General features: G+C 37.5%; 1 protein-coding gene across 8 annotated transcripts in view; it reads left to right on the top strand.

The window, feature by feature from the left end:
* GULP1 (GULP PTB domain containing engulfment adaptor 1) overlaps nucleotides 1-15,697 on the top strand; it is an 81,533-nt gene that overhangs the window by 21,867 nt on the left and 43,969 nt on the right. For all 8 annotated transcript variants that reach the window (XM_027704915.1, XM_027704916.1, XM_027704914.1 and 5 more), the window contains exon 3: nucleotides 14,165-14,236. In XM_027704915.1, coding sequence (XP_027560716.1) covers nucleotides 14,165-14,236 — 72 coding nt within the window. The remainder of the gene's footprint in view (nucleotides 1-14,164; nucleotides 14,237-15,697) is intronic.

Here is a 15,697-nt window from a genome sequence, read left to right as displayed (position 1 = left end):
TACCACTAAAAGGAAGTGTCTAAACCTTCTTTTTTTTTTCCCCTACTCTATAGTTTGACATAAGTAATATTTTCTTCATTCCCTTAAGGGAAATCAAATCTAGTAATTTCCCACTGTTTTCTACTTCTTTTTTTCAATGTGTTGCTGTAGCATTACTGAAAAATAGGGGAAATGTAGAAACAAGGATGTCCATCAAATCTTTATATGTGTGGAACCAAGAGTTGCATTTGAAGGAACAGATAATTTGAGCCATGGAGTAGAAAGGTCCCTAAACCTTCCCTTTTATTGCTGCTTGGTGCTTCTGAGGAGGCAGATGCCAGGAGAACAGGGATAAGTAACTCAGCAAATCACATTACTTAGACCTAAAAGATTAAATGGGAGGGAAAGCTTGTCTACTTATGAAAATAGGTTTACTGCTGAAAAAATCTGTTCCAAGTCAGGAATGTGTAGGTCTTCCTAAGCCAGAATTTAGAGGCCGTGCCTCAGCTTGCAGTTTATGAGGAATTGAGGACCTGCAACTATTAAAATCAGGTACCTTCTCAAAATGAGAAACCATTCAACAAAATTTCATTTCTTAATGAACATTTCTTAATGTTCAAATTAATTTTAAAAGCTTTAAAACCATGCGCGGGTTTGGGGTTTGAGTTTTGGGTTTTGAAGAGAGGGAGGTGGGAAAGTTCGACCTTTTCACATGTTTGGTTTTTTTTTTTTTATTTTCAAAATCAAAGATCACTCTGTTAATTTTATACTGCTTATAGCTTTTTATTCATATCAGTATTTGCTGTTTGATGTGTACGAGGAAGAATAGAGTTCGATGTTTTATATTGATTTTCAGCAGTAACGTTCAGAGGTTCCAGCTGAAATTGTGCTGTGCATTTCCAAGAGGTTGCTGCAATTTATCCCAGTTCATTAGATCATAAATTCTTTGAAGCTAAGGGCCATCTTTTTGATGTCTGTACAGCCTCTAGAATAATGAGACTGAGGCTCTAGATGTGACCCTGATGCAAATAGTCAGAGATCAAAGCTCAGAATAAGCAGGCACCAGAAGACCTTGGACTTGGCTCTCATGAGCTTTCTTCTCAGTTGGGATAATGAAATGATAATGCAGATAAGAAATGGGTGAGTTATTATCCTCAGTTTAAAGATAATAAAGAAAAGGAAGTAATGCTGATGGTTTTCTGCATATCTGCCCCAAATCTGTTCTCACATCAGATCCCAAATTTTGAATTTTACTTCCATGCTGTGAGCTCAAGATTAAATGTGTTCTCCATACCTGCTCTCCGAGTGGAGAGGATTAGGTTGCTATTTAGAGAGGACCCCAAATCCTTATATGAAGGTTTTTTAAATATACTGTTTTCTAATTCTATGTTCACCTAATCATGCAAGTATCACTATAATGATCTAGACTAGACTGATTTTACTAGTTCAGCAGCAGATTGAGGCCTTTTATTGGAAAGCATAATATTTTTTATGAAGTAAGAAGTGAAAGCCAAAGTAAGTGTTGGACTAATTGCCATTGTAAAATAATTTACAGATTACTTTCCATCTCAGTTATGTTCTCTTGAAGCAGTTCATCAACAGATGTCCATCACATCTGCTGTTGGATCTCAGGCCATGCTAATAGTAGTTTCATTTAACATCTGGCATTGTCAGGTTGAAGTAGTCACTATTAAATATTTTTAATATAAAATATTAAATTTATATTTATAATAGATTTATAATAATAATATTAAAAGAAGTATTTTTAATTTAAAAATTAAATCCACTTTCCTGATTTGTACTGTGTAGCAGGAAAAAACACTTCATATATTTAGGTAATGCCCTGCAAATTTGTTATATGTACAGAAAGGTAGCTTAAAGAGGCAATTCTTTCTGTTTCAAATATTATTTTAAAATAAATTACTCTTATCCTGGCCAGCTTTTGAAAAACCTCTGATATCCATATAGTTCAAGTGCCTGAAGGGCAGGTGTTGAATTATGATCACATCCATTTTATAGCTCTATTTCATGCAAGATTATGTGAAGAAAAGGCAGTTTCTTCTACAAAATAGATTAGCAAGAGAGAATATAGACAGGATCGTAAAATAATAATCATTACTTGGCTATCCCAGTCAAATATTCTCTGGAAATTTCTGGGGGTATTCTGTGAATGTGGTAACTCAGAAAAACGTCTACAGGTGTCATTTGTGTGAAATTATCAATACATTTAAAGCAGCAGATGGAGCTTAGGAAGCAGTTTCTAGGAGCAAGTTAAAAAATTATATTTTTATTTAGACACAGGCTTTTTTTTGCCGCTTATACCAAAATATTGCTATTAATTTCTGTGAATATAGCACTTAGTTTAGCACATTCTTGTAATTATCCATCTGATTATGAATTACACTTCACATACTGACTCAGCATATCTCCCCACAAATATAAAAAAATTAGGCTCATTCTTGCTTTACAGATGAAGTGGTTCCCAGTATAGAAAATATACAGTTTAGGGAAAAAAAAAAAGAACAAAGAACAAAGAAGAAACAACAAAAAGTAGTTCACACTTCATGTTCCTGTCCTTTAATACACCTCAGCACCCGTAGATGTCCTGTGGTATCTTTTATCTTGCACATAGAATGTAAGTATAAATCATTTGCTGCACACCAAAGTAGTTTTAATACTAGAATTTAAAGAGCAGATTATCTTCTTGATAATGATAGCTAAAAAACCAAAACAAAACACAAACAAAAAAACCCAAACCAAACCAAACCAAAAAGAAAAACCACCACCACCACCAAAAAAACCCAAACCAAACCAAACCAAAAACAAAAAAAAAAATCCCCACAGATTATGTTCAAAATTTGGGTTTCAGGAAAAAAATTACCAAAAGTCATATTAAATCTCCAGGATGCTAAAGCTAAAGCACTGACTCTACACATTCACAGCTCTTTCTCCAGAATAACCATTTTCTGGTGTGCTGCTTGTCCTCTGTTTGACAGCCCATTGATTTTATGAATCAAGAATTAAAACAGGAGTCATTTATTCTAATTATGGTGCAGTAAGACTCACAGCATTAAAAGTCCTGATGCAGTGCCCTTAAAATAGGCAATTTCTTATTTCACATTAAACTGGAAAAGGTCTTTAATAAACTTAGAGTCATGGATAATAGCTATTTGTTCCTATTACTGAGGCTATTTGTGTTTGAATGAGGGTTCCTAACTGTGACTTCTTCTGTTTTTTGTCCCACAGGAATTCCTGTTTCTGTGTTTATAATGTCATTGCATGTTGCCGTGGCAAAAGTGTGATAGTACAAGTTCAGCATTATCATGTTAGTCAAGGACAAAGGAGGTAGAATTAGAGCAAAATAAACTTTAATCACAAAAATGGGAAGTGTCTGTGGAATTTTATCTCTGCTTTTATAAGATATTGTGTGTTCCAGTACAAAGGAGTAACTTCAATACTTTTTCATTTGTATTTAGGCATACTCTGTGTTTCCAGTTTTTGCTTTTATATACGAATTTCTTCCAGAACTTGTGGAGTTTATTTACGCTGAGCAGGGGAAGGCTGTAATAATTTTCTATCCAGCTTCAGCCTGAAGAAGATTACTGCAAGCCAAACACAAAATTGCACAATCCCACCTTGAACTGGCACAGGGGAACTCCTGGCTGTTCTTGTCCATGTTGTTATGAGAGGAAGGATCCAAAGCCTGTGCTCAGAGTCATGCCTGGCAGTGAAGTCATCTGGGAAACATGTCTCTGAAGGAGCTCTTGGAATGATGTCATGGCCTGTTTATTCAGAGGTTCTGAGTTAATCAAAATGTTCCCAGTTTTAGAAAGCTTCACCTTCTTGGTAAAGCAGAGTGGTTTTGCCAGCTTTATGAGTAGAGATTGCTTTTGTTATTTAATACTTGGGCTTGTTTCTTCTTGAAGGAACCTCGATTCAGTTTTCACTGTCCTTGGGGAGGTTTTGTCTGACAGGCCTGCTCTTTGCAACAGGAAAAAAAGAGTCAGCAGGACAGATGGAGCTTGAGAACATGGAGTTCAAGCTTTAACTTGCTGTATTTTGTGAACAAAAGTGAGATATCCTGCAGTGTGCTAACACAGAGCTGACCAGCACGTGCTACAGTCAAAGGAATGGTGGCTTTAGGAAAGCCAGTGTGTTGATAGAGCAGATGGAAACAGAGCCAAAAACTAGGACAGCAGTTTTGCATAACTTATACAGGGTGTTAAAGCTGTTATAAAAATACCAACACTTGGGATCTTGATCTTGCTGTCCCTTTAACTGTGTAGCATTTTACGAGATAGGCATGGAGTTTTTGGAGGGAGTAGAGGATGTGGGAATCTGTCCTTTCTGTGCTGGAATGCAAAAGAAAATTAACTTTTTGGGGGGATAGAATAGTGTGTTTACATAAGTAGTAACAACTAAAATGTTTTTTCATGCAGTGGTGCAGGGAAGTTTTACCAGATCATTGCTGACCAGCATCCTCAGAGTTTAAGTAGGAAGTAAATCAAAGGTGGTCTCTGTGTTTTGAGGTTTCTAACAGTACAATTCACATCTTTGCCAAAGAGTCTGTAGATGTAGTAGAGGTGTTTGTATTATTTCAGTGGAATATAGGAGTTGTTGCAATCGTGTCTTATGGTTAAGGTAAATTCAATCACTGCATTGGCATCTGGTTTATGAAAACAAAAAGAAAAAAGCAGCAAATTATGTCGACTTTCTTACATTAAGTTAATTGAAAATGACTTAGTGAAAATAGTATTTCAGTAAATTTGAGGGCTTTGTCGGATTTTGCTGCTTTCACAGAGAAATGATGATTGAGTTGAATCAAATTCCTGTGGTGCAGAACTAAGTCTAATGTCTAATTATGGGCTTGTAAAGCTGAAAAACCTGTCCACTCTGTTATTATGCACTTCTAAATCTGAAAATTTGGTATTTCAAATAGTGAATACGTATCATTTTTAGATGGCTCTCTTCAGTGAAGGCAAATTACATATTTTTTTACTGGAAACAGTCCAGTCAGAAATTTTTTTAATTGAGTCATTCAAGCAGCATGATGTGTCTTCAGTGAGCAAGTATCAGAGGCTCTTCATGTCTGGAATAGCCTTTCTAAAGGAGGTGTCAGGTTTGATACTTAGTTCTGTTTTCCCTGTCTGAATACAGAATGGTTCTTGTGCTTGTGCAGGTACCCTTTTCTGTGCCCAGGCATTATCAGCCTTCACTGAATATTGGTGCAATAATGATAATTCTTACAGAAATAAAGAGGTACTATATTTTTAAGATTGAACAGTGAATTTAGAGCTGCCAGTTCTTAATTTTTAGAGGTCAGAAACTAAATAGAACCTAAACCAATGTGAGAGTAAGAACAGAGGTTTGCAGGAGCTGGCCAGGATGTTATTCAGCATCTCCAGTTGGACGGCTCAGTCATTTTCTGTGCAAGTCAGAAGGAACTCAGAAAGATCACACACATGGTGAAGCTGGATCACATTAGTCAGCTGTGTGCTCATTTGGTGTGTTTTCTCTTGTTAGTCATCCTGCAGCTTTCAGGCAGTAACAAAGATACACCGCAGGAGGCTCAGCAGAGTTGTGAGTAGCAGTGGAGAAACAGAAGGTAGTGCTTTGATGCCGTTGTTTGATGTTAGATGAGTCTGTGTTCGGTGTCAATAGTTCGTGTATTGAAGCAAAAGAGCTGTAAGGACTTGAGGATGGTGCCTTTGGATAACCCACAGATATTCCCTGGCGCAGTAAAAGGAGCTGACAGATGCTCCTACCAAAAGAAAAGAAAAAGTAAATAATCTGTTCACGTGTAAAAGCAAAAACTGGAAACAGAGTGTGTCTAAATTGAAACCCAGAGGATAAAGTTTGGAAGCATGTTGTTCTTTAATTTACTCCTTCATTACATCCATAAAGGGAGTGGGTTGGATATCAGGAAAAGATTCTTCCCCCTGAGGGTGGTTGGGCACTGACCAGGCTCCCCAGGGCAGTGGGAACAGCACCAAGGCTGTCAGAGTTCAACAAGTGTTTGGATGACACTCTCAGGCCCATGGTGGGATTCTTGTGCAGGGTCAGGCATTGGACTTGAGGGTATTGATGGGCCCCTTCCAACTCAGAATCTTCTATAATTCTATGACTTTACTCAACCTCTGAGCACAGGATTCTTTCACGTGGAGGCTAAAGAACATTGCAGCACACATGAAGAAAGAATGCTGTCAAAAGAGTGTGTGTGACCCAGTCACAACCAGGGAATATATGATCAGAAATTACTTTTTTTTTCTAGTGACAAATTTGCTCTCAGTACCGTCTTCCCCTGCCCTTGTTTATTATATGCCAAATATTATTTATCAGCTATGGGAAGTGCACCTGGAATTAAAGGAAAAACAAGCCTTCAGCATGATATACTACTAATATTAGCATCACTGTCATTTGTGCACTGTTAAAATGTTCCTTTTTAAGCCCTTTTCCCATACATCAGAAGTTTTTAAAGAATTATCTAAAAATTTCTTGATCTCCTTAGATTTTTTTTTCTAGAAGCTCCTGAAATGCTGTAGAGATTGACACACTGAAGAAATACTGAACATTTTTTTCCTGTACAACTGCTGTTTTCCACAGTGGCAGTCTTGACAAGACAACTCCTTTACATTTTCTGCTTTTTTCTGTATTCCAACCTGCTCTTATCTGCCTTGTGGAGGTACCAGCTGTATTTCTTAACATTGTTTTATTTTTAGGATTAGATGCTTTAATGCAGGGAACAGCTTTGATAGCTGTGTTGCACTGTGATTTGATTTTTGATTTTATCCTTGCTCACAGCCCCCTTAGCATATGACCCCGCTGATCTCTCTGGGGAAGATTTAAGTTTTGATCATTTACAAAGTGGGTCCTAAAGTCTCCTGAAGTTCTGCTTACAAACAAATTATTTATGACAGTATAAATATATACTCCTGGTGTTTTTTCCTTTTTCTGTGCCATTTTCCCATCTGGCTGCAGAGGAAAATGCAGTGGGACTTGAGGCAGGGTGTGACCTGGTGTAATTATTCTCATTCTTTTGCCTTTAAAATTACACCAAGCTATAGTCAACCTGCTTGGTCCACACATCAGGTTTCTTCCCAATCTGCAGCCACATAATTTCTCTTCTCACCACATCTGAACAAGGGTTAGAAGACAGGTGTAGGCAGGATTAGGATTGCCACGTGTCCTCAGTTTCTCAGGCATCTTTACCCAAATATTTCCAGGTATTCCTGTTTCCACACATTTCCATCCAGGGGATGGTGAGGTGTACTACCCCAAGGGTTGTCTGTGTCCACCACAAAGATATGTAGAGCTTTAGTTACCAAATTATGTTCTTTATTATTTATCAATAGATCCAAATTGAAAGACTGAAATGACTGTTTACACGTTTGGTAGTGGAGAGTTCTTAGTTGCAGCACTTCTAGAGAACAGAAGAAAGTACAAATTAAGTCAGTGTGCAAAGTACAAATTCAAACTTGTTGAGAGGTTGTTTAAAGTTAAGCACGATGTGGTTTTTACACCACTGCATCTGGAAGTTTGCTTTAACTGTTACTTAATTATTTTACGTTCGTTTCTCTAATGCTCTCTTTCTTCCCCCAAAAAAATTCAATGGCTTATTAAATAGATTTTTCTTTATATCCTAATTACTGTAAATATTTTCACCTCTGTGTTTTCTCACATGCATTTGACTTAATTCTATTGATGGATGAAATACCTGGTAATATTTGATTTCCATCAGAAGATCCTTTTAAAAATGTTTTTAATTGTGCTTTACTTAATTTTCCACAGATAGTACTCAAACACTCCCTAAAAAAATGCATTATTTTTTTTTCCTGTGTCAGAGCCACCACTGGTGTGGAACATTACATGTCAGATAAGCAGAGGATATTCAGGGAATGTGCTGATGTCTGTGCCACTTTTCTGTCTCATACTCCCATGCGGTGAGTTGGATTTCTGCTCTCATTTGAGCAGCAATCATGCCTGGTAGAGACAGTTGTTTTAAAGTTTGTCACTAGAAAAATGCTCCCCAGAAGGGAAAAATCCAAACACTTACGTGCTCTGGCAAAAACATGAAATTGTAGGAAAAAAAGGAAGCTGTTGCAGGTGCGGACCCCACCACTGTGGAGTGGGGAAAGAGAAGGAACCCAAAATAGAAAAAGGTGTGTATTTTATGGTCCATATTGTCCTTCTGCTGTTCAAGAGATGGAGAAGGTTCATTTAGGCAGGGCTGAGCAAAATCTGTGCATGTTTTAAGAGGTGGTTCACAGCTTAGACATTTGTTCTTCTGTTTTCTGCAAGGCTTCAAAAGTGATCTCACTTCTCTTTCATTCTTGTTTTATGTCCTGTTGTTCTGATGTTATCACAATGTGGATACATTTATCTTCCTCTTCCTTCCCTCAGTAAATCAGCCTCCCTGTAGAATGGAGGAGCTAATTTTTCAGATGTTGGCAGCAGGTATCTAGTAATTATTTTTCATTGCTTTTTTCCCCTTTCTTTATTGTACAAGTTTGGTAAGTGCTATTTTCTTATAATTGCATTTAAATCTGCATAAAGGAGAACCTTCAGTGTTCGGGGATTTCAGAGTAATAAAGAAATGTGGCACTGCAAAAGATTGGGATTTTTTAGAATTGAAATGTGATGACAAAAGAAAACAGATGTTGTTTAAAATTAAAATATCCTACACTGCTCTCTACTGGAAGAGTGGAAGTCTACATTAAATATTCAAAAGTGCACCTAAAACTATTTCTTAGTCAAGTTTAATGATTTTTTTTTTTACTCTGGTAAAACTAAATTTTCCAAGGCATGGATAGTCTTTTGTATTCGCCTTAAGTTTTGAGAAAAGCATCTGGATATACTTTCCCTGTGAAAATAGTAAGATGTTGAGGGTCAAAATGTAAGCTTCCAGGGGGAAGAATTACTGGAGAGTGTCCTGCTAATGTCAAGGAAAAAAAAATGAACTGTTAACCTTCAAAATTCACCTGACCTTACTAATGGGCTGTATCAGAACAGCAACAGACTCATCAGAACTGTAAAGGATCCTGGGTGCCTGAAGTTGCCCCATGTTTGAATTGATTTTTAATTGAGCCAACAAAATGAAAGTATAGAAGATTCACCTTTTAGTCATTTCTCCAGCCAAAGCACAACTATAAAAGCAGTTTTAATAATGTCACTGTGAACTTGGACCAAACATGTTTTGCCCGCATAAAATGCACAGGAAAGTTTTCACCTACATTCTGCAGGAATGAAGGATCTGTGTGACAGTTTGTTGTGTAAGACACCCCTCCTGGCCATTACAGGGTTGGATTATTCTCCCAGTGGCTGTTGATGATAAAACTTCTGCTGATTTTAACGTGGTGAAATAGAGACTGTTAATTCTCTCGTGAATCTTTGCACATGGAGTGAACACATCTGGCTGTCTGCTAATGTCAGATTATAAACAGTTTGATCTGAGGTGTTCGTCTTGTATATGGCTGGTCAACAGCTCACTTAATGGCAAACATCAATGTGCTTTAAAGGAATACTTAAATGGTTCTCACTGATAAGGTCTCTTGACCTCATAAATTTCTACTGCAAGTGAAATCAGGATAAGTAATATATCAGAAAATTAATTTTTCGTCAGTTTTATAGGGAGTGTGTATGCAAGAATGGCAGACTGCAGTGGAAAATGTGTAGTAATTTATATGGGGAAAACATTGCTTTAGCTTGCTTTATGTTATGCAAATATTAAATGTCATCCTCTTTGAACTTCTTAAAGTATCCAATGAAAATTTAGTATGATCATGATGATCTTCTCATTAATAATAAAAAATACATAAATATTTTAAAATATGAGTCTAGTGGCATGCCTAAATTATTGATCATTTTTCTTTGAATTGGCTTGTTATGCATGAAGTTACACCAACCTCAAGAATAATCTTTTTCCTAGTTACAAGCAGTAAACACATGTAGCAGTCATATGTAAACATTTTCCAGCTGTATTATGAGTTAGAGCACATTACTTATGTAAAGAACACTGAAGAATTTAGTGCAGTTTTTAGTTTGCATATAGGATTAATAGTGAATGATCTAAAGGGAAACTGCTATGTTATTTTCTGTTTGTTGTGCAGTTAAGTGTAGGAGTTTTTAGCTTGACTCAGGAGCAGTTACATCTCATATGAAGGTTGTTGTGCAGTTAATTGTAGGAGTTTTTAGCTTGACTCTCAGGAGCAGTTGCATCTCATATGAAGGTTGTTCTGCAGAAAGGAACCTGAAGTGCTGAAAAAAAACCCACTGACTTTTCAAGTTCCCACCTAGAACTCTGTGACGGTTCTGCTCTCTGAAGGAGCCCGGGCTTGAAAAGGGAAGGTTCAGATTTATCTCTTTTGCTTGGAATTTTTATTGGAGAAACCCTTCCATGCTCAGTGCTTGCACTGTTCCTGCAGCTGGGCTGAATTCCTGAGGTAGCACATATCTGTCCTTTGTGTTGGAAATGACCATCTCCCCGTTTCGGGAGGAGGGTGAATTAGTTGTTATTTACTTTAGAAATACCCGAGGTGGCAATGCAGCCTCCGTGTAGGGGACTGTACAAACACGGAGTCCTTTAACTCAAAAGTAAGTTGTAAAATCTCGGTTTTCAAAAATTCTAATCTTTTCCCGCTCTAAGACAGGGGTAAAAAGTATGAAAATCCATTTTTCTCTAGGTTTGAGAGATCAATAGATTAGTGAAAAGGTTTTTGTACATAGTAAGGCTGTGTTTATATGGTCTTCTAGCAGTGTGTGTAAATGTATCACCTCTGTTTTAAGGAAAGGCCATTGTTTTATTAATTTAGGGTTACCTGTTTCTTGAGTCACTTGTGGGTTTAGCTGCAATAAAACTGCCTTTGGGAAAAATCTGCTGTTAATTGACTTCCTCTTTGACTGAGCAGACTCTGTTCTACAGAATGAGTGATTTCAGTGGGTCCAATGGAAATAGAGTTGATGTCTGGGCTATTGCTGGTTATGATGTCTCTGTTTTGCTTTGGAGATGCTAGTTTAAGAAAGCTTGTTAAGCAGGTTTGGATGTTTTTTAAGGGCCATTGTGAGGTTACATCTGTTCTGCTGTTAAAAATGTTGAAGTCCCAGCTTTGCAAATAGATGTGTTTGCTCAGCTGAACTGATATGATACTATACTAATTGGCACCTAATATTAAACAAAAAATGATGAGAGTTCACATGGAAAAGGCACAGAGCAGAGGAAAAAGCAAGCAATAAAAAGCTTCCAGTTAAAACATTAGCTATTTAACCCTATATTGCAGATTCATTATTTTGTTATGATTTTGTTACAATAAACTTTTTCAGGTTTGAAATTCTGTCAATATTTTGTCCCCAAATAGAACAGTCCAATTAATACAAATATTCAGAATATTTCCCCTTAATTGCTGGTGTTCTCTTTATTACTCTTACCAAAACTAAATAAATAAAAAAGAGAGGTTGAGCATGAAATGTGTAAACAATTTGAATGTACCTGAATTTAAAAAATATAGAATTGCAATTAAAAGAGATACAAGTAGATACAAACAGTACAATCCGTGGCATGGCCTCATAATTTCTGGTTGATATTAACACTTAAGGTACAAATCTTTGTCTATCTGGATTAAATACATCTTGCTGTATTTTCCCGCACTGAATAGTTCATTATGCATAAGCTCAAATTCCACATCCAGTTCATAACTGGTGAGAGCAATAGAAATTTCAGTTGTGATGCTTAATGTCAAACCTGACACTCATCTGAAAGACAGTGCATCGTAGATGACTAATGGAATTCTGGTGGGTTATGTTCCATAAATAGTAGTGTTTCTATATTCTCTGAGTCTTGTTTACTTCTTTTGTAACCTGTTGAGCAAACCCAAAGGGTTTCTTCAGGTCTTGTCAGTCTTTGAAACCTGTGCCCACAGCAGTTTATCTTTCTATTTACATCTCTACTTCTCCCTCCTCTCCATGATCAGAAATGTTAATTTCTGAGTTGGGAAACATTACTATGAGCTTTAAAATTCAGTGACATTTAACAGATTCCCCAGCTGTGGCAGAAGTTTCATGTGATGCTTCCACTTTCTAAGGCAGTGATGGGAATTAGCAGGAGGCACAAGCCCCTGGGAAAACTGTGTTTGTGGAAGTTACTGTTCATGGAAAGACTAGTTGGCTGCTGGGATTTGTGGAGTACAGCAAAGATCCCTCCATCCTTTCTGGACTGTGAGTCTGAGGAGAAAGCTGAGGAGGAAGTTGCGGGGAAATGACTCTGTAGCTTTTGAGGTGTCTTTTGCTATCTCAGATTTCAGTCATCTGGATGGGAGCAAGCAAATAAGAAACACAGGGCAGCCCTGTGCCCTTCTGGAGAAGTACCTGCAGGTGAGGCAGCATAACCTGGGGCAATCTAGATGTGTATGTGATCCAATTCCACCCCAAACCTGGCTCTAAATCTGTCGAGAGGTACCAGGCTGATGCCTCTGGAGCTGCCAGTTTCAAAACTACCCAAATATTAGGAATCACACATGGAAGAAGCGTGCTCAGCTGTCTTCCCCTTCTCCCTGGGCAGCAGTGACCTGTGTTCTCTGCTCACTTGTTCACACCTGCAGCTGTTATTTCCCATGTTTCTGCAGGATTCCTGCACTGTGTTTCCTGTACCTACTCACAAACTTGCAGCAATTTTACTTCTGCCTCTCGTGTTCTGCCAAGTGTGGAGTGTATAAATATGCTTATGCCCAGGTACCTGGGATTATTGGCATTTCAGCATTCCCCTGAAATTCTTATCTGACCTTATCCACTCTTTTTTTTTTCCCCCCACATACACTTGCTCAATATTCACTCACCTTTCCCTTTCTGTCTCTGCCACGTGTAGAATCCCTAATGTCTGAGAGTCATTCCTCCTTCCCTAGATGCATTTTGTGCAGCTGTCACTTTTCCAGGGAAGATCACCCCCTCTGTTTAAAGCCATCAGAGATGTTGCATGAAAGAAAGTAAATAGCAGAGGTTTCTGCTTTGTTATTACAAACCCTCGGCCTCTGAGCTGGAGAATTGTAATAGCAGAGAACGTGGACAGCAGATGTGGGGGGGGGTTTGATTTACACACTGTTGGATGCAAGGTGGCACATCATATTTCAGAGTAATAGCAAATTTCCAATGAGGCTTAATTATTGGTGGAGCTGCACAGTTTCTTTGCAGGAACAAAACTTGAGCCTACTCAAGTTTTGAGGGTTTAATAGAATTTCAAACTTCAGAGTTACTCCGTCGAAAACATCTGTAGCTTGGCCAATTTAAGTCCCTTTTGAAACTGCTAGGACTTAAAAATGGTACATTTTTGTGTAAAAAATTTTACATGTGTGTCATGTTACACAAAGCATTGTGCACTTTTTTGAGAAAGTGAGGGGGGAGGTTCTTGCTACCATTGTTTTAGCATATATGTGTATTAATGTAGCTTAGATCTAACTGTACCTCAATGTGAAAATTGGGCAATTCAAAATTAAGGAATATATTACACAGATCAGCTTCAGGTTGGGTTATCATACCTTTTGTAACAGTGTAGTAGAAGGCAAGTGAAACTGTACTGAACATAAAAGCATTTTATTGTACAAATAAAGAAGTGGTAAAGTCCCTTTATGTGTTAACAGGTGCATGTTTGGTTTTCATGAAAACCTTATTTGGTAAAAATATCAACTCTGGTCAAAATTCTTTGAATATGACCCTCACTTTTATGTAAGTTGGAGCCTAGTTTCTTTAAATCTATGAAATTACTGTACCAAGCATCTTTGAGAGAAAAATCAGTCCCCTTCATTTGCATCACTGTATAACATTTTAACAGCATGGTCCAAATGATTGGCTCATGTTGATTCACAGGAAGTATCTTCTATCAGTATTTTTTGTGCATTTTTTCATTATTTTCTAAAAGGAGATTGCCAAAATAACTATTTCCATGTGGGAAAAGGTACTTTACCTTCTATTTACAGATTTCTATAGGATTTTTTTTAAAGATGATTTTAATAACTCTTATATTTGTCTAATCAGAATTTAATTCCTGTTATTCTCTTGATTAGAAATAGCTGTATGAAGATTTGGTATTTGAAACAATTGCCTTTCCAAAATGTTTTTTGGAAATAGTTGGGAAATAAGATGACTTGAGTTGATTAGGCCTTTCAATGCATAACTTACTGCTCACAAATTGCAATCTTTTCAGTTCCTTGGCAGTACGGAAGTGGAGCAGCCCAAAGGCACCGAAGTTGTAAGAGACGCTGTTAGAAAATTAAAGGTAAGGAAGAATTTTTAATGAAATACAAATGGAATGTGTTCTTAACCTATTTTCACAGCTAAGACACTTTGTATGTTTTCTAGGTTCCAGAAGCAGTTGCTTTTAGTGATCTCTTCACTGGTGTGTGGGCTCTTCTTTATTATGTCTGTATTGTCAGGTCTTCAGCTATACAAATATTTAGTTCTCTTACACATTATACAATTATGTATAAATATTTATAAAGTTAACGTACTTTGTTGGGTAATGCTTGTTCTTTGGAAACTTTAGGGCTTCATTAATGCAAACGTAGGCAGCAAGAATTCGTTTTAGCTGCCGTCCCCACTTCAGGGCTGATTCACACCGATGGCTGAGAAAATCACACTTACACAATTTCTTCTTGGTTGTGTGTCCTCGGGCACTGAGGGATTTGGTGGACAATTAGAAATATCCCGGTGAAACGACCTGTGGAGGGTTGTTAACTGATAACATGGCTTTAACTTGATGGCTGAGTGACAGCTGATGTGCTCAGAGCCCTTCAGATGCCGGGAGCTGCAGCAGGGAATGCTGATTTCCCTGCCCTGCTCGCTCCCACTGCTGTGAAATTGTGCTGCTTTGTGCTCAACTGCCTAGAACTGCTGGAGCTTTAGTTTATTTAGGTGCAAAACTCTTTCTCCCTGCTCTTCCGCTTTCCATAACTTTTTTGGGCTTTTAAATACATTTCCTTGGAAATCGGCAGGAAACATTGGGAATTAATATTGAAAAATTTGATTCTGTGTTATTGCCATAATAAAAAGGGGAAGAAAGAAAACATGAAAGCTACTCATGCAGCTCAACTTTTAAAAAGATTTTAAATAACTGGTCCCTGATGTGTGGGAAGAGCCAGAAATTTGTGAATATATTTGTGGTGTCATTGGAGTATGTTGATATCTGTTCTAACTTTTTACACCTGTTCCCTCCATAAACCACCTTGGAGATAGATGTCCAAATAGTTGCTGCCAGAATCATGTTATTTTTCCCTTGAATAAGCCATCTTTACTAGATTTATCAGTAATTGTATCAAGGGGTTGAAACAGAAATTCTTAGTCCTTGTTTTTGCTCTACCAAAAATAGTAGCACAGCCTATAAAAGTTTGTTTAGTCAATTCTTGGAGTGTTTCGTGCCAAAAAAGATTTACCTGTTGCAGTTAGAGCCATAATTGCCTGTTTATCAACTGCTGAAACAATTGCCTTTCCAAAATGTTTTTTGGAAATAGTTGGGAAATAAGATTACTTGTGTTGATAAGACCTTTCAATGTGTAACTTACTGCTCACAATTTTCACAAACTTGAAAAACTTTTTTTCAAGTGCTTTAGGCTGAGGTAAGTCTGACCCTTTCTCAACCATTACAGCATTCCACCAGTGGAAACAAAATGTGTGGGGTTTTGTACACCTTGTGCAGTTTAGGGCTAACGCTGGAGTGAAGCCTGTTGTGTTCCTTGTTTTG

The sequence above is a fragment of the Neopelma chrysocephalum genome, unplaced genomic scaffold (assembly GCF_003984885.1).
Source record: "Neopelma chrysocephalum unplaced genomic scaffold, ASM398488v2 Primary Assembly neopelma1_298, whole genome shotgun sequence".
Lineage (NCBI taxonomy): Eukaryota > Metazoa > Chordata > Aves > Passeriformes > Pipridae > Neopelma > Neopelma chrysocephalum.
This window is presented reverse-complemented; position numbering and strand designations above follow the sequence as displayed.